The sequence below is a fragment of the Hyla sarda genome, chromosome 1 (genome assembly GCF_029499605.1).
Source record: "Hyla sarda isolate aHylSar1 chromosome 1, aHylSar1.hap1, whole genome shotgun sequence".
Taxonomy (NCBI): Eukaryota; Metazoa; Chordata; class Amphibia; order Anura; family Hylidae; genus Hyla; species Hyla sarda.
This window is the reverse complement of record NC_079189.1, coordinates 472,496,309-472,522,211: the sequence shown is the minus strand read 5'-3', so window position 1 is coordinate 472,522,211 and position 25,903 is coordinate 472,496,309. Positions and strand designations below refer to the sequence as shown.

General features: G+C 39.1%; 1 protein-coding gene across 9 annotated transcripts in view; it reads left to right on the top strand.

The window, feature by feature from the left end:
- KSR2 (kinase suppressor of ras 2) overlaps positions 1-25,903 on the top strand; it is a 481,762-nt gene that overhangs the window by 346,426 nt on the left and 109,433 nt on the right. For all 9 annotated transcript variants that reach the window (XM_056537068.1, XM_056537052.1, XM_056536998.1 and 6 more), the window contains 4 exons: positions 9,269-9,352; positions 13,138-13,205; positions 16,226-16,344; positions 22,161-22,329. In XM_056537068.1, coding sequence (XP_056393043.1) covers positions 9,269-9,352; positions 13,138-13,205; positions 16,226-16,344; positions 22,161-22,329 — 440 coding nt within the window. The remainder of the gene's footprint in view (positions 1-9,268; positions 9,353-13,137; positions 13,206-16,225; positions 16,345-22,160; positions 22,330-25,903) is intronic.

Below are 25,903 nucleotides of genomic sequence, written 5' to 3'. Positions count from 1 at the left end.
ACTGATCAGTGCTGTGTCCTATACATAGCACTGCACAGTATTGGCAATCAACTGATTGCTATGAATAGTCCCCTATGGGGACATAAAAAGTGTTAAAAAAAAAGTTCAAAAATGTCAAATAAAAAAGTAAAAAAATTTGAAAAATCCCCTCCCTGAATAAAAAAGTAAAACGTCCGTTTTTCCCATTTTACCCCCAAAAAACCGTAAAAAAAATAATTAATACACATATTTGGTATTGCCACATGCATAAAGTCTGAGCTATTAAAATATATTGTTAATTATCCCGTACGGTGAACGGCGTAAACGTAAAAAAATTTCAAAAGGCCAAAATTGCTGCTTTTTTGTCACATTTTATTCCAAAAAAATGTATAAAAAATTAATAAAAAGTAAAACCTAAGCAAAAGGGATACCGATAAAAACTACAGATCAAGGCACAAAAAATGAGCCCTCATATCGCCCCATATATGGAAAAATTAGAAAGTTATAGGTGGTCAAAATAGGGCAATTTCAATTTTTTTTTAAGCGGTACAATTATAGAAAAGCATATAACTATGGGTATAATTTTAATCATATTGACCCGCAGAATAAAGAACACACGTCATTTTTACTGTAAAGTATACAGCGTGAAAACAAAATCTTACAAAATTTGCTAAATTGCGGTTTTCTTTTCAATTTTCCCACATAAATAATATTTGTTTGCTTGCTCCATACATTTTATGGTAAAATAAGTGATGTAATTACAAAGTACAATTGGTGACGCAAAATACAAGCCACCATATGGGTCTGTGGATGGAAATATAAGAGAGTTATCATTTTTAGAAGGCGAGGAGGAAAAAACGAAAATGCAAAAATAAAATTGGTCTGGTCCTTAAGGCCAAAATGGGCCTGGTCCTTAAGGGGTTAAAGGTGGAGGTACTCTGGTGGAATTATTATTATTATTTTTTTAATCAACCTGTGCCAGAAAGTGTGTAAATTACTTCTATTTAAAAATCTTAATCCTTCCAGTACTTATCAGCTGTTGTATGCTCCACAGTCTGTCAGTCTGACCATAGTGCTTTGTGCTGACACCTTTGTCCACATCAGGAACTGTCCAGAGTAGAAGCAAATCCCCATAGCAAACCTCTCCTGCTCTTGACAGTTCCTGACATGGACAGAGGTGTCAGCAGAGAGCACTGTGGTCAGAAAGAAAAGAACAACTAAACTTCCTCTGTACTATACAGCAACTAATTTAAAAAAATTTGTTTTTCACCGGAGTACCCCTTTAACCACAGGAACATTTTATGCACATATCTGTAACGTGGAAGAAGAAAAGACCTTTTTGCTGTTGGTATGTGTTGTTGTCAGATTAAACTGTAACATAAATAGCAAACCTCCAATTTTTTATGTACTTTGGCATTAGTAACTATTGACTATTTAAATGAAATTATCCAAAGTTAATACGATGGACTGGAGTAAAAATCCATCTTATATCTGACATAGTTGGGTAAACATCCATTGTCATAAACAATGTAACCCAGTAACATATATGTTTTAACCCCTTAATGACGCAGGATGTATATTTACATCCTGCGCGAGCTCCCGTCAGGTCCCAGTTGCTATCAGCAACCAGGACCCACGTCTAATAACGGACATTGCCGATAGGACTGATGTACGGTATTAACCCTTTAGACGCCACGATCAATGCTATGCTATGGCATAGCATTGAACAGTGTATGCATATCAAGGATTGCATGTAATAGTCCTCTAGTGTAAAACAAAGTAATAAAAAATAGTTAATAAATGTGATTTAACCCCTTCAGTAATAAAAGTTTGAATCACCTCCCTTTTCCCATAAAAAAATTATGTAAATAAAAATATGGTATTGCCGCGTGCGTAAATGTCCGAAAAATTTAAAAATCCTGCGTCCTTAAGGGGTTAAGGGCTATGGAATAATTACTATTGGGTAAAAATGATTCTCCCCATATTTCTTAATTCATTATTTTTATTCAGTTTTTTCTTCTGCTGCCTGCATGATTTCACATATAGCCTTGTTCAGAGTGAAATGCATCAGAAAAGCTGCCTGACAGCCCAGTCTCCAGACCTTTGCTTTCCTCTTCTGAATGATCTTTTTAGTTGGTCAAAAATTTCATCTGGTCTTAAATTAGCTGAGAAGATTGTTCAGGAGAGGAGAGAGATAGGTGATGGAGATAAAGATGTCAGCAAGCTCCTCTGATGAATTTCCCTTTAAATAAGAAAGAGCAGCCTGCACTATATTTTATAACAGACAACCTGCAGAAGAGAAACTGAGCCAAAATTTTTATATAGACCTATGGGAAAAACATTTTAACATCATATTAAGGACCATGTATAAAAATAGCCTTTAAAGGGGGGTACTCCACTGAAATTGTTTGTTTTTAAATCAACTGGTGCCAGAAAGTTAAACACATTTGTATATTATGGAAACCTATAGCTTATGCCTCTAGGACCTCACCAATGGTGCATAATGGTGTGGGTAAACAATTATTTTGCCATAAACCCAAAAATCTATCCACACCTTTTGCGGATTTATTTTATTTTTGTTTTTTATCTGCAGATTTATGGACTTATTAGAATATTAATTTATTCATACATCTTTTTTATATTTTGGATATCTCACTAGGGCCCAGTGAGATTTTCATCAGATAGTGCCAGTGTAATGTGATATTTTGTTACTGTTTTACTTATTTATATATATTTTAAATTCTGAATTAAAAAACTATTTCTGAGCAAACGCTGTTATATCTATCTTTGCCCACACCATTATGCACCATTGGTGAGGTCCTAGAGGCATAAGCTATAGGTTTCCATTATTTTTCATTATTGTTGCCAGTGGGGTCCGGCTTTAGCTTTAACTGCCTCGGTCCTTCTGTTGTGAGCTGCACCTTATTTTTAACATTTGTATATTACTTTGATTAAAAAATCTTAATCCTTGCAGTACTTATCAGCTGCTGTAAGCTTCACAGGAAGTTCTTTTCCTTTTGAATTTCCCTTCTGTCTGACCACAATGCTCTCTGCTGACACCTCTATCAATGTCAGGAACTGTCCAGAGCAGGATAGGTTTGCTATGGGGATTTTCACCTACTCTGGACAGTTCCTAAAATGGACAGGGGTGTCAGCAGAGAGCACTGTGGTCAAAGACAGATAGGAAATTCAGAAAGAAAAGAACTTCCTCTGTAGTATACAGCAGCTGATAAGTATTGGAAGGATTTCTATTTTTAAATAGAAGTAATTTACAAATCTGTTGACATTTTTGGCACCAGATGATTTAAAAGAAAATGTTTTCCAGCGGAGTACACATTTAAGTTAATAACAAACATACAGTGCAATTGAAAAGTTTTTAGATCATTTCAATTTTTTTACATTGTGTTATGTTGCAAACTTAAATTTATGTCAATAACAAAAATCAGTTTTCCTCATCATTTTGCACTCTATTTCCCAAAAGTGAAAACAGAGAAAAACTAAAATATTGCATTGACAAATATTCAGACCCTTTACCCAGTATGTAGTTGAAGCACCTTTTGGAGCCATTGCAGCCTCCAGTCTTCTCAGTTATGATGCCACAAGGTTTGCACACCTGGATTTGGGAATGTGACGGCCGACACCCCCCCTCTCATAGACATAAATGAAGGGGGCCTGGCCGTGATGTCAAGATCATGGCAGCCTGCTCCAAGCATTCTGAACAAAATATTCTGAATGCTTGGGCAGTGGAGTACCCCTTAAAAGGGGTACTCCAGTGGAAATGTTTTTATTTTTTTTTTAAATCAATTGGTGTCAAAAAATTAAACAGGTTTGTAAATGACTTCTATTTAAAAATCTTAATCCTTCAATTACTTATCAGCTGCTGTATGCTCCAGAGGAAGTTGTATAGTTGTTTTCTGTCTGACCACAGTGCGTTTTGCTGACACCTCTGTCTGTGTCAGGACCTTTCCAGATTAGGAGCAAATCCCCATAGCAAACCTATCCTGTTCTGGACAGTTCCTGACACAGACAGAGGTGTCAGCAGAGAGCACTGTGGTCAGACAGAATAGAACTTCTCAACTTCCTCTGTAGTATACAGCAGCTGATACTGGAAGGATTACAATTTCTATATAGAAGTAATTTACATATCTAATATTAGTGTAGTAAGAATTGAGGACGGATTTCACCCAGGATGGTAGCTTCAAAAGTTTTTTATTGTGTAAACAAGGTGGCGGTGTCAGACAGGTGAATGGACAGGAACGCCGAGGGCCTCAGTGTGCAGGTAACAGCTGTGTCGTACTTCCGTACTGTGTCGTACTTCCGTACTTCGTCAGGCCCTCAGCGTTCCTGTCCATTCACCTGTCTGACACCGCCACCTTGTTTACACAATAAAAAACTTTTGAAGCTACCATCCTGGGTGAGTGCTGTCCTCAATTCTTACTACACTAATATTGGATTTGATCTACTATCTTTGGACTGAGCACCATAAAGATTTGGTCTTTGCTTCTACTTTTCACCTGTTGCTTATTATTTGCCGTACATACAGCAGTTCCGGATTCTGTATCTACATTCTGTTCATTTACATATCTGTTTAACTTTTGGCACCATTTGATTAGAATTTTTTTTTTCCACCAGAGGATCCTTTTAATGTACAAAGTATGACATGTATCTTTGTACGTTTCTTTTCAGGAAATTTACAAACATAAATAATGATATCTGTATTTATTCATACACTGATCAACTGTTACAGTGTTTCCCAGCCAGAGTCCCCCCAGATCCCAGAGGTTCCGGGGAACTTGTTTAGGGGTTACCCAGAGTCTGCAGCAGGATCTCTCTTTCTTCTACCATAGGGTTAGCAGGCTCATTGAGCTCGTGATGCTTGGCTTGAGATCAACAAGTTAGAATATATGGTAAAATCAGTAAAGCCTTTTCTACCTGTACACCCACCTTCTTTGAGATGAGACTGAGAGTAAGCAAGAAAATAAAAAAAGATTATTAAATAAAAACATAATTTAGTATCATGGTGATTAGTCATTTCAATATGGACATGTTTATGTTTCTTACAAGTAATGTACTAAATCCTCTACCTGCAGCTCAGTAAGGGTTAACCATACTATTTCGGGAGAGTAAAATGCTTCTCTGGCCTAATACAAGGTGATTGATATCCCTGTTTAAGAAGAGTAAAGACTGAGCTGTTCTCATCCTACCTGAGAGCAATCTCATCTTCCCCTCGCTCTTTCTCCCTCATCTCCCAAGGAGGAGGATCTGGCCTGAATTTGAATCCCATTTCTGCAACTGAACTATTAAGATGAGATAAAACTCTCTGCAAGGATGATAAAAAAAAATCAAATTAACTGGAGGCCTGGCAGTAGTGCAATAAACTCAACACTGTTAAAATGGAAGTATTTTGTATGCACATTGGAGATAGAACCCAATCCTTTCTCCCCATCCTTGCATCGATAAGATGTTTCGTGCTTGAAAATTGGACTAGGTTAATGCTTGGTGTATAAAGTTTGATATCAGGCAGACATAATGATGTCCATTCTGCACATTCTGCTAAATTCGTCATGTTGCAAAATTTAAAAAGTATTGTGGGAGGAAAATAAAACCAGGACTACAGCAACTTCATGTTAAAATGTAAATGACAGTCAAACATATCTGGTGGGGAAGTACAAGAGATACTGACAACTTGGAAGTCCTCACATGAAAGCACATTGATATGAAAAAGGAATAAACTGAAAAATCGAAATCTAAGCTATGTATTCTATTTGGATACATATGGATTCAGAAATGTTATTAAACTAACCAGCATTAATAAACTGTCATGAAAAATTACAGTATATACTCGAGTATAAGCCGAGTTTTTCAGCACAATTTTTCGTGCTGAAAACACCCCCCCTCGGCTTATACTCGAGTGAACTCTCTGCCTGTCATTCCCTTCTCAGTAGTCTTCAACCTGCGGACCTCCAGATGTTGCAAAACTACAACCTCTGGAGGTCCGCAGGTTGAACACAAACCTCTGGAGGTTGAAGGCAAACCTCTGGAGGTCCGCAGGTTGAAGACCACCGCTGCCTTTGTCATCATCCAGACCCTCCTTTTGTTTTGTACTCACCTCCCCTCGACGGGAAGTTAGGGTGAGCTGGTCCGGCCATCTATGCTGCAGGGACCATCCAGTGGGGAGGGTTAATCGTTGCGTGCTGTCCATTTTCACCGAGAGGGCCTCTTCTCCGTGCTTCGGGCCTGCCCTGGACTAGTGAAGTTGCCTTGACGACGTTCATGCGCAACGTCCCTGTGCGTCGTCGTCAAGGCAACGTCACTAGTCCGGGACAGGCCCGAAGCGCGGAGAAGAGGGCCCCCTGGTGAAAATGGACAGCCCGCAATGACTAACCATCCCCACCGGATGACTAACCATCCCCACCTGCAGCATAGATGGCCCGGACCAGCTCACCCTAACTTCCTGCCAAGGGGAGGTGAGTATAAAACAAAAGGGGGTCTGGATGATGACAAAGGCCACAGTGGTCTTCAACCTGCGGACCTCCAGAGGTTTCAAAACTACAACGGCCGTCCAGGCATGCTGGGAGTTGTAGTTTTGCAACATCTGGAGGTCCACAGGTTGAAGACCACTGATGAAGGGATTGACAGGCGGTGATGATGAAGGGGGGGGGGATGATGACGGGGGTCTGGATGATTACATGGGGGGATGATGTATTTCCCACCCTAGGCGTATAGTCGAGTCAATAACTTTTCCTGGGTTTTTGGGGGGAAATTAGGGGCCTCGTCTTATATTTGGGTCAGCTTATACTCGAGTATATACAATAATAAAAATCATAATCATTATAACACTCTTGTTCACAATAAAAAAAAATTATTTTTACATCCATCCGATGAACAGTCAATTTAGGTAAACTCTGCACTCTTTTATTTCCTGATCCTGCTTATTTATATGCAATCCTTTAACAATGATAATGTTTCATTCCTTCTTAAGATTATCAGATTGCTAGAGAAAAATTGTAGAAAAGAAGGTGCATAGTCTCAGCGACTATAGGTTACAAATGCATCTTCTCTCCTGCAATTTTCCTCCAGCAATCCGGTGACCTGAAGAAGGTCTGATCATGATCAAAATATTATCAATGTTAAACGATTGCATAGAAATAAACATGATCAGTAAAGTATATAAGAGTGCACAGATTACTTCATTGATTGATACAAGGGGTGGGACCCTACTCAAGCACCAACAGTGAGTTAAAGGAGTAGTCCAGTGGTGACTCAGTGGTTTACAACTTATCCCCTATCTTAAGGATAGGGGATAAGTTGCAGATCGCGGGGGGTCCGACCCCTGGGGCCCCCCGTGATCTCCTGTACGGAGCCCCGACAGCCCGCGGGAAGGGGGCGTGTCGACCTCCGCACGAAGCGGCGGCCGACACGCCCCCTCAATACAACTCTATGGCAGAGCCGAAGCGCTGCCTTCGGCAATCTCCGGCTCTGCCATTGAGATTTATTGAGGGGGCGTGTCGGCCGCCGCCTCGTGCGGGGGTCGACACCCGCTATCTCGGCGTAGAGCCGGGGCCCCGTACAGAGAGATCGCGGGGGGCCCCAGCGGTCGGACCCCCCCGCGATCTCAAACTTATCCCCTATCCTTAGGATAGGGGATAAGTTTTTCACCACTGGACTACCCCTTTAAAGCTCCTGTTTGAGATTAGAGAAGAGTCTTTAGTTTTTACGAAGTGTAATGCTCATGTTAATAGGTTGTGTATTGCAGCTCAGCCTCGTTCAGCTTCAAGGAGTGTAGAAGTAGGTGTATCACTGCCCAGAAGCACAGAGTGAAGGCAGTATAGTATAGTATATTATAGTAGTATACCCATTTAGGGCATATTAAAGGGTGGAAAACTATTTTTTCAATCAACTAGTGCCAGAAAGCTAAAAAAAAAAGTCTTCTATTTAAAATCTTAATCCTTCCAGTACTTATCAGCTGCTATATGCTTCACTAGAAGTTCTTTTCTTTTTGACACCTCTTTCCATGTAAGGAACTGTCCAGAGAAGGAGCAAATCCACGTAGTAAACCTATCCTGCTCTGGACAGTTCCTGGCATGGACAGAGGTGTCAGCAGAGAGCACTGTGGTCATACAGCAAAGAAATTCAAAAAGAAAAGAAATTCCTGTGGAGCATACAGCAGCTGATAAGAACTGGAAGGATTAAGATTTTTAAATAGAAGTAATTTGTATGTTAAACATATAATGATGTTTTTTTCAAGAAAATAAAAATGTTCAGCTTTTATTTCAATATTCAATCTACGATGTATTATTTATTGCATAATGTAATATCTGTTGTAAAAACATCATCCTGTGTTTAACATGCACTCATTGCGTTGCCCCTCAAACTGACCTGATGTCTGAATCAGTATCAAGTGACTTAAACAACAAGCAGACTTTGCATCTCCCCAAATAGTAGGCACGTATTTGAACATCGCTGAACTCTACTGCTGTCCTTGTAGTAACCCCCTTGGGGCACCATCTTGTTCTGCTGTAGTAACAGTAGACTAAGATTGCAATCTCTTGATCGCAGCAGGACAGAACAGGCATCCAAGCCATCTTGCTAGGCTGTCTAGCTTACATGCAGTCTCATGTGGCACCTATAGCTTTCTATCTAAAAAGACTTGGGACACTTAACAACCCTGCCTGTCACACACCAGCCAGTAGTGGATACTTGGCTTCAAAGGAACCCGGCTCACGGCACTGATCGACTAGACAGGTAGATGAACTTAAAAGAGGATTTATTAACCAGAATGCAACGCGTTTCGTTGCGCATGTGCAGCTTCCTCAGGCATAACAAAGGGAGTACACAGCCAGGGCTATCACAGATATACATGGCAGTAGTGTTATAGACAAAATAGAACTACAAATATACATATCTAGACTGTATAATAAACAAGTACTTATAAGCTCATGGACAAGAATAGCATTCTTTCTACAATACAACTTCATTAGTCCTCCATAAAATCATAAAACTCCCCTAAATCTTCAAAAAGTTTTGATCCATAGACAGATAGTAATATATAGCTAGACAGGCAGACAGAGAAACTTTGTTTGTTCTGTGTGAATATAAACTTCCTTCTCCAAAAACCTGAAAACGGAAATTACATTTATGTCTAACAGAAATGAGAAATTAAAAAATGATTTCCTTGGTGTACGTGGGCTAGACATTCTGGACTAGAGGTCAGCAGAGTGAATCTTTGTTAAAGGAATGACTAATCTGTCTACCACAAATATCTCAATACGCTCTTCTTCCATCTTAGGTTCTCAACCAAGTATTGGATGTCTCAGACCTGTACTGTCTGTGGGAAAGGGATGCTGTTTGGACTCAAATGTAAAAACTGCAAGTATGTGATTCATTTCATACATTGGTAGAACTATTATGTGCCTTAAAAAAAAAAATATCCAATGGTAATAATATTAAGTTTGAATACATATTTTATGGAGCTTTACTACTGAAGAGCTCTGAGTTGAAGAGAAAATTGACCAAAACATTTAGAAGAAAAAAACTATATATATATATATATATATATATATATATATATTTCAGATTTTATTTTTTAATCATATATAGCTGTTTGACCTTACATTACTTTTATGAAAGGTCGTGCAGTTCTCTTATTATACACTCTCTGATTCCAGTGAACAAGTTCACTACTAATTGATACACTTTAGCCCACATGTTATGTCTTATTTCACTATAGGTCAAAATATTATGTTGAGTTTAGTATTGCTGTTTGCTGAGAATAAAAGGAGTTATAAATTATCAAAAATCTTATCCCCCGGGGGAGGTGTCAGATCCGAGGGGGTCCGACTGCTGGACCCCCCAATGATCTCCCACCCGGTGCCCATGCTCTCTCGACCACCGCAATCTTCCATTCAGCCCTCTGCTTGAATCCAGTGTGTCGAACACGGTATGATGCTATGGCCGATATGGCCCCTCCATGCATTTCTATAGGAGAGCTGGAGATACAGCGTTCGGATATCTCCGGCTCTCCCATAGAGAAGCATGGAGTGAGTTTGGTAGCCACAGCTTTGTGCCGTGCCCAACACACTGGTTGCCTCCTGCAATTGGGAAGAATTATTTTTTTTTTTTTTGCATCTTGGATGTTGCACCGCTGTTTGAACGTGTATTCTACCAGAGGAACAGCCACCTGCTTAAATACTAAATTTGTAATACAGACTCTCAGATGACATATTCACTTTTTCATGTGCTTTTGTATTTACGGATATAGTGAAAATATTTACTTCTGTTTGTATAACCAACTAAAAAGCAAATAGTTATAGGAATACATTTTATATTATTATTTTTAGATAATCTATTTAGGTCATTAATATATATGGGTGGATGGCGTAAACGCACACAAAAGGTCCATCAACAATCCCTGCTGTTTGGAGCAACACAGTTTCACCACGATACCCCCATGTGGCCTGTTATGTCTTCCTTCTGCCTTTTATTTTCACCTTCACACTTTAGATTTAACAAATAAATCTAATGGCAAAGAACAGTCAGGAGCACACCACTAAATAACAGGTCTTTTTTTTTCACTTCGAACTGCAGAGACATCAGTCAGATGCTTGACTCTGTTTTGTATTTGGAAATAACCTTCACAAAGTTCTCAGCGGCTGTGACTATAATAGAGGGAACTCAATTTCCAGCATAAAAATGAAAACGAGGACAAAATCAATCTTGAAAACGATAGGTATTTGATCACACATACTTCTCAAAGTACAGTACAGTTATATTTACTAAGAGGTGGACAGGAAAACTCATCCAAACTTAGCAGCGTGGTAAGTGCTGTCTAGTTTATTTGGCCATTGAGTGAGAAAAATAAAATGATATATACAGTTTTACCAGGAAATAATGTAAATAAAAAAATAAACACCCCATAAAACCAATTACAATGTTATTTTTGGATGTTGCTTTTGTTGATTTTAGACTCTAATGGGTTGCTTACTTTGGAAACTTTAAATGAAAACATGTATATGTAAGCTCACATATTATGTAGGAATGCATTGTGACAGCTAATGGGACAACCCTTCTAATTGTTTTATTATGTTTAGCAAATAGCACAAACAAACAATGCTGGAAATATTTCCGGAATGAGAATTGCATAGGCTTGGAAACTTATGGAATGACATGTTCTACTGGTCACTGAATGCAATTCAGACTATGGATATATATAGCACCTTTATGGCTATATTCAAGTCCTCATACAATTCTATCAGGAGCTTATGTGTGTTGTACAAAAACTGAAAAGATGTAATGCCCCAAGGGAACTAGTGCTTATTTTCAACAGTAGTATACTGCAATCTATATTTATCATCTGACTACACTCTGTATTACAGTTCTTTAATGGGTAATTGTCATTAAATATTTTTTTCTTTAAATCAATAGTTCAAAAGTTAGAAATTTTAGAATATACTCTCTTATAGAAAAATTCATATTTTTCCACATACCAAGCTTCTTTTCTTTCCCTCTCCACCTGTACTGATCACTCATTCTAATTTCACTGGTAAAATGCATTTTCGGAGAGGGAGATTTGAAGATGGATTATCAACTGCACTGAGGGATTAGGTTACGTGCAGACAGAGAGAGATAGAGAGAGAGATGCAGAGACACACACATGCCAAAGCTTCTAGTAACTGTTCTATGCTATCACCACAATGCAGCATTTATAGCTACTCTGCTCACTGCTGATGTGTTCCATCCTCCATGCTGCTGCTTCTCCTGAGGGTGTGCTACAGAGAGATAGGGGAGCTCAGTCTCTGCTGTGCATACTGAGTATGGGTGAAATTACAGCAATTAGATTACACCCATGGTGGCGCTGAGCTCAGGGACAACTGAAATTTAGAGGTGGAGTTTTTCAAAGGAGAAACCCGGTATAAAATACAGATAGACATCACAAGCATAAAAAGGGGTGTGGTCTCAGTAAAAAAGCATGTGGCTTTGGGTAAAATGGGCATGGCATTATATGCACCAAATTCTGGCGCAGTTAAAGCCAAATAGTTGTTCTAAACATAAACTAGACAGTCTTTAGATGTGCCAGATTTCTCAATCAGCCTAATGCATTGTGATGAATCAGAAAACTGGTTTTCACTATCTAAATTTAAACCCTTTTAGTAAAACTTTTTAGTAAAACTGGGCCATTGATTGAAATAAGCATTGCTTACATTCACTCGTCCAAATATAATTAAAGTGTTGTATGCAGTTTTACAATTGCAGTATTGTATCTAACTCACATTTGTGTTGTGCATAATGCAGACAATGTGAATCTTTTTTGCCTAAGCATACTTTGGCTTGTGCGCTCCCATCACAAGTCATAGACTTATGTCCTAGAATATGCTTGCACAATGAGCTGAATCACTATAAATCTGCATATTTGTATTATATGGAGTGATAAAATCACAGTAGTAAAATAACCCCAAGTAGTACCACAGTAGAAGTCATAAAGTACATACTTGTTTTAAACTTTAATCTGTTCTGGATATTAAAAAACAGTAAAGAACTGTTCATTCATGTTTACACGCTTTGGAGGGAATTTGCTATTCCTCATGCATATTGTTTCTGGAAAGAATTTTGCTAACCAATGTGGACCAAATGATGAAATGCCTCAAAAAATACACTTCAAAAAATACAGTCTGCATGTCCGATAGTCATCAAGACATAAATCAAGTAGATTTCCTCCTATGTTCATTGTATGAACTTAAAATATATACACATACTCTAAACATATACATTGTGCCCTATTCATCTAATTTGCTGTCTATAGCCATATGTGTGTATGTTTTTTTTGTTTTAGTTTTTTTTAAAGTTCAGGTAGGGCTACTGTATAACTTGGCACCTTCATAACAAACATTTGATTTGACTGATTTATTAAGTGAATTTTACCATTTTTTCTTTGGTTTTACACTGGGAAGATTGCAGTGTTTTTTTTTGGTACATTTAGTTTATGTTGTTAATGCAAATACTCTTTTATTATGGTTTTAATTTCACAATTAACATACTATAACTTTGGGTCTCCAAGTGCCCAATTGGATTTCTTTATAACGCACTGTAATTCAGGATTGTCTTTACTTACGCAATACTCTTTATTTAAAGAAGTTTATTCTGTTTCCATTTCCTCTTTAGACTAAAGTGCCACAACAAATGCACCAAAGAGGCCCCTCCATGTCATTTATTAATTATACATCGGGGAGGTATGTACCCTGTTGGCACAGAAATTTCAATTGACAGATATCAGCAGAATGGTGACTCAAGGCTTTCGTAAAGTTTCGCAGCTTATTGTTCAGATAATTTTAGTGAAATTAGGAAAAATTTTTAAGCATTGTGTGGTTAGTGATCCTGACAGATTTCCCATTTCTATTTTGTGGGGATAATACAACCATTGTATATAGTATGTCAAGCAGTTGATTATGTACTGTATTTATTAGTTCTATTTAAGTGTTATAATGTGTATCACTGCCAAAAAGGAAAAGAAAGGGAAACAGTTATTAATAATATTTAAGGAACTTATTTGGAAATATTATTCGATTGTGTACAGTTTTCTGTAATTAAACTGTAACCTCATCTACAGTAACAAGCTTATTCATGTCATAAATAAAAGAGAAACAAGTAAAAACTGGAGGTTTTGCCTTCCTAATAGATATACAGTAAATATTTTTTCAGCCACTATAGGTTAGTGCCTACTCTGGATCTTGGCACTGAATCGAATGTAGTCACAGTCAGGGCTGTATTTATAGCTAGGCACCAAGTCTGATAACTCCACTTTAAAGGGGTGGATGAGGTAGTTGGCTGTATGGGCAACTACTGAAAAGGCTGGCTACATATTAGTATATCCTTCCTTACCTTTTTTCTTGGTATGAGATATCCTAGAATGAGTGCATCACTCAAAATGCCTTCCTTTAAAACTGCTCCATAAAATATAATGGAACCTGTTTTCTGCAATGAGAGCCAAGACAGGTAGTGAAGCATGCATGATGTTAAAACAGAGCTGGAGGACTATAAGGGTGCAGAGGGGCAGCAATGAAAACAAGGTGAAGCTGAGTGCAGAACGCAGAATAGGGTATTCCTGTGCACTCTCTATGTAACAACTGTAACACTGCCCCCTAGTGCCAGCTCAGGGTCTGCCCTGCAATGCATCTCCTCCTCACCTCCCCCAATTCCTAAACATGTCAGATTTACTAGCAAGGGCAGCAGGAGGCAGGGGAGGGGGATGATATATAAAAATGTGTTTTTTTTTCTGCCTCGTACTACCACCCCCTGCAAGCTGCCACCCTATGAACTGTCTGTAAAGTGCCTAGTGGCAAATACAGCCTTGAATGTGGCTAAGTGTGTTCATATAAGGAACAGTCTTAATACTACAAAATGGAGAAAGTTTAAAATTTGTAAAATCTCTAAAAGGTCTTCCAACTTTACATGTAGTTTAAAATGCTGGTTTATGGGTCAAGGATCTATAAAATACCATAGACACCAGTGCAACCGTTGACTTTAATAGGAGTTCCCAAAAAAACAACTACTCTGCTTATGTATCTCAAGGAGTTACATAAATACGGAAGCTGGCAGGGTTACACCGTTTGCATAACTTCCCCACCTTGGCTGCTTTTGGCCTTCCCAACAACTTCTGACCACTGTAAAGAGGTTGGAGAGGCTGAAAAAAAGTGTAAGTAAGGAGATGGAACAAGCCGATGGAACAAGCATTTTTAAGAACCAGTTGTTTAAACCACCAACAAACTACTCGGCTACCCTTTCACATGCAAAGAAAACTTATTTCTGGCATAAAAAGATACAAAAGTTGTGCAAGCCCCAGCGCTCCAGCTCTCCCATAGAGATGAATTAAGGGGGCGTGTCGGCCGCCACATCATGCCGTGGTCAGACATGCCGCCTTGTCGCTGACTGGTGGGGCCCTGTAACGGGAGATGGCAAGGGGCCCCAGCGATCGGACCCCCCGCCATCAGAAACTTATCCCCTATCCAAGGGGATAAGTTTTCATTTCCCGTAGTACTCCTTTAAGAACCAAGTCTCTAGATTGAGTATATTGAAGACTTTGGATCTTAGGTTAGGTTCACACAGTGTATTTTCAGCCGTATTTCATTGTTAAAAATGCATCTTCAAAATTGCGGAAAAAATTTGGCCATATTTTTTACATTAACACGTGGCATGTAAGTCTATAGTTTTCTTATAGTTTTCTGTGCACACAATGGCCCTGATTTACTAAGAGTGGAGTGTAGTTTTCTTTGTGGGTTTTAATTCCCTAAAATTTTTTTCCTAATATTTACTAATGTTTCCCTACATTTTGCACTTTTCCCTACACTTTGCTTTTTTGTACACATGCTCTGATCTGTAGTGTTTTCCTCAGCTTAAATCCACTACATTTTCTGTGAAAACCATAGTAAATATGTTGTTTTTTTGTGAAAATGTCAGGGGCACGCCCCCTTTTTGTCGATTACACCCCTTTTCCTGACTGCCACGCCCCCTTTTTGGGTTTCTCAGTAAAATTAGTCGAGTTTTTTTTTCATTCTGGCGCAGACAGAATTTCTGGCGCACAGCCAGACATGTCGGGTTTACAATAGTAAATCAGGGCCAATATGTAGATTATTTACATGGCTGGGAAAAAAACCCCATCCATTTTTTTTATTTTTTTTTACATATTAGCCCTGATTTACTAAGAGTGTCGGGTTATTTTCAGCGTATTATTTTTTCAATGCTTCGCTCATGTCAGGAAAATTCTGTTGCACGATATTAAATTCTCTCACACGGGTGAAAAAAAGTGTTGCACAGGAAAAATAAAGCGTTAAGCAAATAAATAAAGCGAAGTAACTCTGCACCAGGACGTAACTTTACATTCGTTGGGAGTTGGGATCATGTTAGTAAATCAGGGCTATTGTGTGGACAGACAACCACTATCCCATAGACTTACACAGAGCCCATTAAGCTGGAAAATATGGACACAATTTTCACTGATGCTTTTTTTTTTTACAATGAAATATGCCTGAAAATACTAAATTCTGTTAGTCTGAGAGAACCTCTTTAACCACTGATGAAAGTGCTGGAGTGTGTTTGGCTAGCACACTGTAGCTTGTAGAAGATGCGCTGCTTTGACAAAAAAAGGGGAGTATCAAGCTAGTGACACAGATCTATCGATAACTTCTAAACCATAATGTGAATTATAACTGTCTGGGGATTATTGTCACTAACTATTAATTTATTCTCATTTCAGCACGACTAGTTAGGACTGAATCTGTACCATGTGACATCAACAATCCTTTAAGAAAACCTCCACGGTACTCAGACCTACATATTAGCCAAACCCTTCCTAAAACTAACAAAATTAACAAGGTAAGTCATGATGGTTACTATTAGCTCAGTGAACCAAATAGTTTAACTACATATAATCCATTCAAACCATAGGAATTGTAATAATGCTGGATGTGGATTCACTGACCTGAGTGGCTGATGACACGGGCCGTATCGGGGAGCGGAGTCTAAGGTGCAGCTGGTCTTCACCAGACCCCGCCGCAAGGCAGGATGGATTTGCTGCGGCAGGCGACACCCAGGTCGCGTACCCCGATACGACTTGACCACATAGATCACTGGGCGAGGCGAAGTACAGTAGGATGAGGCAGAGGCGTAGTTGGACTTAGCAGAAGGTCAAGGCAGGCGGCAAAGGTGCGTAGTCAAATAGCGTACTGGAAGGGTCAGAACACGGCCAAGGCAAACAGACAGTATGGAACGGTTAATCTTAGGCAAATGGCACTGAAGATCCAACAGGGAAGAGTGGGAGGTGCAAGGACTTATAGAATAGTGTCAGGTGTTTCACATAATTATGGGCATACTGGCCCTTTAAATTTCAGAGCTCCGGCACGTGCGTGCCCTAAGAGACGGGGATGCGTGTGCTGGAGCTGAGAAGCAGAGGAAGAAGCAGCAGAGGAGTGTGGATCGTCCCACAATGCGAATCCCAGCCCCGCCGGCAGCAGGGGAGAGGGGGACAGTGCGCTCACGGCCAGAGGAAGTGACCGGAGCACAAGGTGTAACAGGAATAACCTGAGTCTTAGTACAGAGTACAGATCATAAATGGATAGTATATACAGAATTTCTAAATACCGTAATCATGGTTACATTTGCCCATTATCATAAGACGTAGCGTCTGGTTTGCAGTGATCAGCATACAGATTTCATTCTTGAATACCAGCATACAATCATCTAGTTCTGGTTTAGTTTGAGGATTGTAATGAAGGGGCTAAATGTTGGAAGCTGAGTTCGTCAAATCACATTTATTTATGTTGTCTGTATCAACAGTCAAGACATATGGATATACGTACTGGAGAATTTACAGGCCTTGCGGAGGATAATGGATTTGTACAGATGAATAGGGTCAGGGAAAAATGATAAATAGGCACATCTACACCATACAACAGATAACAGGAAACACAGACCTAATTGCATTACATTGATTTGTTTTATGCCACTCATTGCAATTACAGAATGTTCTTTCCATTTATAATTTAAGATCTAACTCATTGTTACTTCTAGATCGGAAGCATCGAACTTCCCATTGCCTTGGTACTTCTGGTTATTGAGAGGGTGGGCTTCTGGCTTCAGTGTTCAAATGCTCTTTACAGCATCTCTTTGTCCTTAGGTCCAAAATATACAATAAATATAGTAATAGCAGAAATATGTGTTAATTACTACAGAAAATCCACTCAAAAATAAAACCATGATAATAAAAGTATATTTCTTTATTGCTTCATTATAAACAACCAAGATCACAAAGGGATATGTGCAATGACTCTGAGCCATTTCTCATATACTTCAATTTACTTCTCCATTAGCACATGCCACTAATCACATACAGTGGAGGATCCCCTAAATGTTTATATTTGCTCACTGACAGAGAAATTATGATTTTAATGGTTGTTTTATTTGAACAGTAACAGACAGAATTACAACAAGAATATAGAAAATCTACAAAAATGCATTTCAAATGTGTTATAATTGTTTTACATTTAAATAAGTATTTGATCCGCTATTAATCAGCAAGATTCTGCCTCCCATGTGTCTTTTTTTTGTGTGAGGAGCTGAGATTAGGAGCACTCTCCTAACCCCTTAAAGACCTTGCCAATTTTAGTTTTTTGCACTTAAATTTTTTCCTTCTTGCCCCTCAATAGCCATAGCTAATTATCTACACACCCATAAAAGGGCTTGTTTTTTGTGCGGCCAATTTTACTTCCATTTTTTTTTTACCATGTTTTACTAATTTAAAAAAATTCTAAACGTTTTATATATATTTTTTTTCATTGTCATATTCTGACCCCTATATCTTTTTTTGGGGTGGGGGCAATGCACTGTACTAGACCACCAGGGACCAATTAAATGTCCATTTAGATGCGCTGTTAACTTTGACAGCGACGATCTAAAGGGTAAATAGCCAGTGCAATGATTGTATCTAATGATTGACATTGATTGTCGGTCCACTTTACCTGAGGAGGATAATGCTGTGTGGGATTATCAACTGCTTAAAAATAGGGAACAGTGTAAGAAATCATTCTCAAACAAATGTTTTTACTTGGAGAAGGGGGGGGGGGTATTCTTTTTTAATATTTTTTGAAAATGTTTTGCTTCCAACAAATGAAACTGGAGGACTATGCTTATATATTTTTCTCTTCTCAAAGAACATTATATTAATGGTCACACATTTGTTGAGATAGCAGTGCCCCAAGCAAACAGCTTAAGCAATAAACTATAATGAAATGGTGAACTCTTTGGGATAAGTATAACACTAAACGTAGACTCAACAGATGGACCAGAAATAACTTTGACGTTTGAAATGGAGAGAAAAATAGCAATTTTATCCATGATTATTACATATGTTCCTGCTTTACTGCTCAGACATGTATGTTTCCCTGCCATCACTGAACATTTCATCTGTGCAAAATGTAGACAATGACAGATATTTCCAAAGGCGCCGCACCTTATTTTCTTTTCAGATTTATATATAAAACTGAACTGATGCATCTGAATGAGGAAAAAAAATTCTCAATAACTTGCCCTGTAAAGATCATTTTCTCAATTTCCTTAAAATATATTGGTGGGAATTTATCAAAATCAGCGTTTGCTATGCTTGTCATATGTAAGGGTCCACTGGCTTCCGCTTCATATGATTTATTAGGACGGATTTTAATAAATCAGGCAGTAAAGTGGCTGCCCGTACACCATGCTTCTGAAATGTACCCTAGCTCTGAGCTATTATAGATTTCAGCTACAATTTATGCTATCTCTGTAGCGTAATCTCAAATAGATTATGCACCTCTAAAGGCCACGCCCCTTTTCCACCCATTTTAGGCCTAGCTCTGTTTCTTTGGCGAGTGAGTTGTATGGTTGGATAGGCTTATAAGTCTATAATGTACCGCATGTAATGCATTTGATATATTCATAAGCAAATGCTTCTTTACCATAGAGCTTAGTCTTTGTTCACACATAGTAATTTGATCAGTATGTTTTGTTAACCAAAAAAAAGTGTGGGTCCAAAACAGAACACCAAAATGGTGCAAATGTCCTCATTATAATTTTTTTCCTCTGTCAGTTTTGGCTAAAAATACTGACCCACATGCTGAGAGAAATACTCTTAAAATTACAATTTAAATTCTATGTGTGAACATAGCCTTACTCTCCAGTGGTTGTATAGTAAATATTGTCAACTGGAAGAATATTGGGGGAGATTTATCAAAACCTGTCCAGAGGAAAAGTTACAAAGTTGCCCATAGCAACCAATCAGATCACTTCTTTCATTTTGCAGAGGCCTTGTTAAAAATGAAAGAAGCGATCTGATTGGTTGATATGGGCATCTCAGCAACATTTCCTCTGCACAGGTTTTGATAAATCTCCCCCATGTGTGTACCTCGTAGATATATTATTGAAGTTTGAATGTTATAGTACGTTACCATGGTTTATCGTACATTCTACTCTTAATGTTATTAAGCTATTCATTGATTAATGTCAATTCCCGATGAATATCCTGAAGATCACAGGGGATGCATGCTTGAATTACGGCAGGAGCAGTGGGCGAGTGACAGAGGGGTTATGCTGAGGGCACAATGCTCACTTGTTCCTTTGTAGAACTGACTGGATGACTGAGGAGCCATCTGCTTCCCGACTCTTCCCAGATGGTATGGAGGGATTTTAGGCATTGTGTCTTATACTTTACAAATAAAATAAGAAAATAACAAAACAAACAAACACTGGTGAGGAGGAGGAATGTTAAAACTGAGAAAATGCGTGGGAAATAGAATCAGGGCTGAGTGATGGAATAAAAAAATCAGCCAGTACCTTTTATATCCAGACTTATTAATCATATGTCCTTTACGTATACAGAACAAGTGGATTATTTTGTGTCTGAACTAATGTTTTTGACAATTAATTTCACCGTTAATGTCCCGAAAATTCTGGGGAGACTGCAGCATTTTGTACCACCACATTGCAAAATCTAGAGGACCCAACAAAACTAATAAACTAATATACTGAATGGTGATTTGTTGACATTGTTCTCATACAGTACTTCAGAGCTGTTGGATTTCCTAGGCAGAGTTGACATGTAATATTTTGGTCAGTATGTTTTTAGCTAAAACAGAGTTGTTCTAAGACTGAGAAAATGATGCAGATCTTTCCATAACCGTTTTATGTGTTGGTTTCACATCCTGGTATGGCTTAAAATACTGACCAAAGTACAAAAAAAAAAAAAAAAAGAAATAGTGACCAAAATACAAAAATAAAATAAATTTAAAAAAAATTACCAAAATACTAGCCTTAGGTTACTGTATGTTCTCTCTCAGTTTTGTGCTGCAGTTTTTTTTTTTTTTTTTTGCTTTGGTCTATTTTTCTTTTTTTTTAGCTATACTGTAAGAGATGTATCTGTCTGATATCCTGATATCTCCTGTGGCGTCCACACCCTGCTATGTCTGGCTATTTATGTTTGCAGTTTCCTCATAGACATGTTATTCTGTATTTTGGTTCTTTGCTTTGGCTTTGATATTTGGTTAACCATTTGTCTTTGGCACTTTAGTAGTTCTCTTGGCTATTGGACCTGGCTTGCTGACAATTTTATCTCTGTTTGTTGTATTTTGTATCTTGTGCATGTTAACCCGCTGTTTCCCAACTATTTCTCCCTGAGCTGTACTGTATTGTGCATTGTTTACTATTTTGACTTGTGACACCCCTGCACTTAGTAGAGAGCAGTGACTGTCTCCAAGTTGTGGAATCGCTGTTTAGGGCGATTGCGCAAGTAGGCAGTAACAGTGGATCTGGGTGAGAGCAGGTGGGCACTATGTAACATATACAGTTTCAAAAATTGCCCAAAATACTTTGTGGTAAACTGGTCACACTAAACATGGTTAAAGAGCAAATAGGTTCTGATTTCAACCCTGCGGAGGGATCAGGGGTATAATTAGTGGTGCCCACTGGGGACCGTTAGATCATTGTTAGAATTCTGTCAAACAGCTCCTCATGACTGAGCTTCCTAGATCTCTTGTCTGTAAGATGAAGGGTTGGTGTATTGCTGTTAACCACAGTAAAAAATATATTTCCAGGTTTTGAGTGGAAGCACTATGTCCTAAAGTAAATGTGTTTTAAGGGATACAACTTCAATCATCAATTGCTTTTATTTCTGTGTATTTAGTACTGTGATAATGACTACACTGTCATGTCTACTTATGCATATTACTTTGAAGGAGTAGTGCAGTGAAACATAACTTATCCCCTATCCAAAGGATAGGGGATAAGGTTTAGATCACGGGGAGTCCCACCCTTGGGACCCCCTGCGATCTTCCGGCCCCCACAGGAAGCTGCGGCCCACACACCCCTTCCATGTATCTCTATGGGATACAGGGAGGGGGGCATGTCGGCTGCCGCTCTGTGCGGGGGTCAACATGCCACCTTCCAGCAGACTCTCGGGGCCCACGTTCAGGAGACCACTAGGGGTCCCAAGGGTTGGACCCTCCACGATCTATAACTTATCCCCTATCCTTTGCATAGGGGATAAGTTATGTTTCACTACAGTACTCCTTTAAGAGAATAAAGCTAAAGGTTTTGTCCAATGTATCACAATGTGTCTGCTTTCCTTTCATCTGCCTCCCAATGTGTTATCTCTTTTGTTTTCCCAGGACCACATTCCAGTGCCCTACCAGCCAGATTCCAGCAGCAACCCTTCCTCTACGACATCCTCCACACCGTCCTCACCTGCTCCTCCGCTTCCCCCAAGCGCCACCCCACCCTCTCCTCTTCACCCATCCCCACAATGCACCCGCCAGCAGAAGCCGTTCAACTTACCAGGTACCAAATTTCACCTGGGACAGGCCAAGAGCTTCCCAACCTAATTCTGTGCTACAATACTAACACAGGAAAGGTTCTATTACATACTGTGCACATGAAGGGTTTCTATTATTTTAAGTAAATGTCAATATACAGTGTTAAATGTTGGCTGGAGCATTGGGGGCCAGATTGTTTTTACACGCATATATCTTTACAGGCTGCTGTATAGATATGATACTTACATAGTTACCTATGTAATTTTTTATCACCAATGATATCTCAGATATTTATATATTAATTTACCATACTTTATGGTAATTTCTGTATGTTTTATTTCCCATTTCACAATGTAGAAAATAGCCAAATTGCCTGGGAAGGTTAGGCTGTATATAGCGACTCTGAAATCCCCTGATTTGTTGTTACCAATTGTAACTAGAATGTACACATGCAATAAATTCTTTAATGTTATTTGTTCTGTCAGTATTAGTTCTATATAAGTTCATCTATAGAATATATATTTTTGCAATACCATTTAATATAGGCAGCATGTCTGTCTGGTTTATTTACTCATCTGGGTGTTTGGGTCTATTGCATAGATTTATGTAGTATGAAAAATACTTTTCAAATTACTGTGTATATTTTCCAGCATTCCCTACATAAAAATCTTGTTCTGATAGTTTGTATTCCACTTGAAGTAGGATTTACATAGTTACATAGTTACATAGTTAGTATGGTTGAAAAAAGACATACGTCCATCAAGTCCAAGATTTGCCTAAACGTATTAACAGGCATCTAAATTTATTTGTCTACAGCAGGTATGAGTTGTTGTTCTTAGTGGAGAGAATAGGGAGTTAGCTGCTGCCAGATAGTTTTGGCAGTGGCTTATTTCTCTTACAACAGCCAGGTCATGCAGTTTAAATACAACATACTTCACCTTTTTCTCCACCAGCATCTTCAGTTGTTGGTAGAGAGATTCGAGAGGACTCCCTACACATCCCTAGGGTTCAGAGGATTTAAAGCATATCTCCGGTCACGTTTTGGTGGCAGAATATGTGTTAACATTTTTGTGGCACCTTCATAGTCTGAGACTTGCCTGATACTGTAGCTATCAGGATGGGGATTTGGTGGTTTTAAGTTTATAAGAATTTCATCCTCCCATGTTCACCCCAGTAAAACATAAAATACATACAAAACAACCCCTTATTATTAAATGCATACAATGAAAATGTGTGTTTTAAAGTCTTATATGAGTCTTACCAAACAAACATGCCTATAAGGCATTCCCATTAAGACAGATATGTTGTGATTTGGCAGATGAGGCCAATAGAGATGCGGGAATCGGACGAATCCAGCTTCCTTACAAATTTCCTGAAAAATTCGATTCGTAACAAATCGATTCATTAAACTCCACTTAGTGCAGTCCAGGCTCCAGGGGATCTAAAATGGTGGCTACACATGTGAGGACATGGGGCAAGGAACTCTGGGAAGGCGCGTGGGCGGGATTACCCAGAATCACATGTATCAGCAGCCAGCCCTGTGATGTCACAGCCCTATATATTCGGCAGCCATCGCTGAAGACAGCCATTGCTGGGATTATTTCCTGAGAGAGCAGACAGCGTCTGTCTGTATGTGTTACTGAGAAATAAGATCTTTACAGCGGTAAATCAATTCAGCTGTCCTGCCCGGCCAGTAGTGTGCCATCAGAGTGGGTGTTTAGTGCGGCAGGGGCCATAGTAACCCCAAGGAGAGCTCGCCTGTCAACCAAAAATGTGAAGAGACTGACCTTTGTCAAGATGACTTAGACTTTGATCAGCCAGGATTTCCACCCTCCAATGCCTAATGTATCAAATTAGATTAACCATTGTGCCACACCAACACTTTACAAATATGGATACAGCAAAAAATATTTAAGTTGCTGCTCCTCACTTACAGACATTCCTCTGCATCAGACAACAAGTAAATATTGAGGATATGCATTAGCTAAAACTTACATTTTCTTAGGATAAAATATATGGACCCAAAATTTTTTGAAATCAAACGAAAGGAAAGGTGTGCAAAAAACACCACCAAGTACTGATGTGATGCAAAAACCTCTAAAAGGTGTAAGGGAACAACGTATGGTCCTGTGTAAAAGGTGTGGGTAAAAACTGACCCTGTAAGGCCCTACTCTTGCCCTATTAATTTCGAGGGTTTTTAGGTGGAAATAGGAAGAGGTTCGTGTGTCAGGCCCCCCTTTTTAGGGCGAGTAACACTTTCCAAGAAGGGAATTAATAGGGCGAGAGTAGGGCCTTACAGGGTCAGCTTTTACCTTTTACAATGGACCATACGTTGTTCCCTTTCACCTTTTGGAGGCAAGTGTTACTCACCCTAAAAAGGGCGGCCCCGCACACGAACCCTGGCAGGGTTTTTAGGTGGAAATAGGGAGAGGTTCCTGTGTGGGGCTGCCCTTTTTGGGGCAAGTAACACTTGCCAAGAAGGGCATTAATAGGGAATTTTACCCCCAACTGTTAAAATGGACCATACGTTGTTCCCTTCCACCTTTTAGAAGTTTTTGCATCACATCAATACTTGGTGGTGTAGGTGGCACATGGTGTTTTTTGCACACCTTTCCATATTGGTCCATATATTTTATCCTTAGACTATTATTAAAAGGTAAGTTTTAGCTAATGCATATCCTCAATAATTACTTGTGCACACCAACACTTTTACAAAAGAGACCGGTTTCTTCTGCCTAACTGCCTCAGCTACTATTCTGTTCCTGCCACCCACCTGATGCCACACATCTGATGCCAAGTGCTCCTTCTTTCACTCACCTTTGTCAGCGGGTACTGGTATTGCCACCCACCGCCCCACAGTATATTTTGGTTTGTTATTGGGAAAAAAAGTTTGAATGCCACTTATATGAAATCTAGGAACTATTTACACTAACATACTGCCACCATTTTACATAGTATTACTGGTATTTAGAGAGTACCAACCTGTTTATAAATAATTGAGCATATTGATAAACACCAGCAGATTTTTGAGGGTTTAAAAAAGTCTGTAAAATCTTCATAAAGTCTTCATGTAAGGCTCCTTTCACAATATGAGCATTCATCCGTTATTAAACATCCATTTTCTGTGTGAAAACGGATGTATAATAAGGGGTGCTAACGGCTGAATAATGTCTGTCAAAATAAAGGGCATACTCATCCGTTAAGACCCGTAATAACATCCGTCATGTACGGCCATTTTAACACCTCTGCCTACAGACTCTCACAGCAGGGACTTCTACTACTCCCATCATGGAACAGACTTCTGTCCATGATTTGAGTAGTAATTCCCTGGCTGCAGGAGTATGCAGACAGCTGGGGAGGCTACATTAGTGTTTGTACTACTACCCCCATCATGGAACCGAGTCTTTACCATGATGGGGGTTGTAGTACAGGGGCTGAGGGATTGATTGCACCAGGTCTCACTTCTGAGACACGATGCGTTCAGAAGTTATTAAGCAGGGGAGTGGGCGGCATGGTCCACAACCCTGCGATGTATTGTGTGTTTTAACTTTCATTTTTAAATCCCCCGCAGAGAGCCCTGAATGGCCGTTACTGAGGAG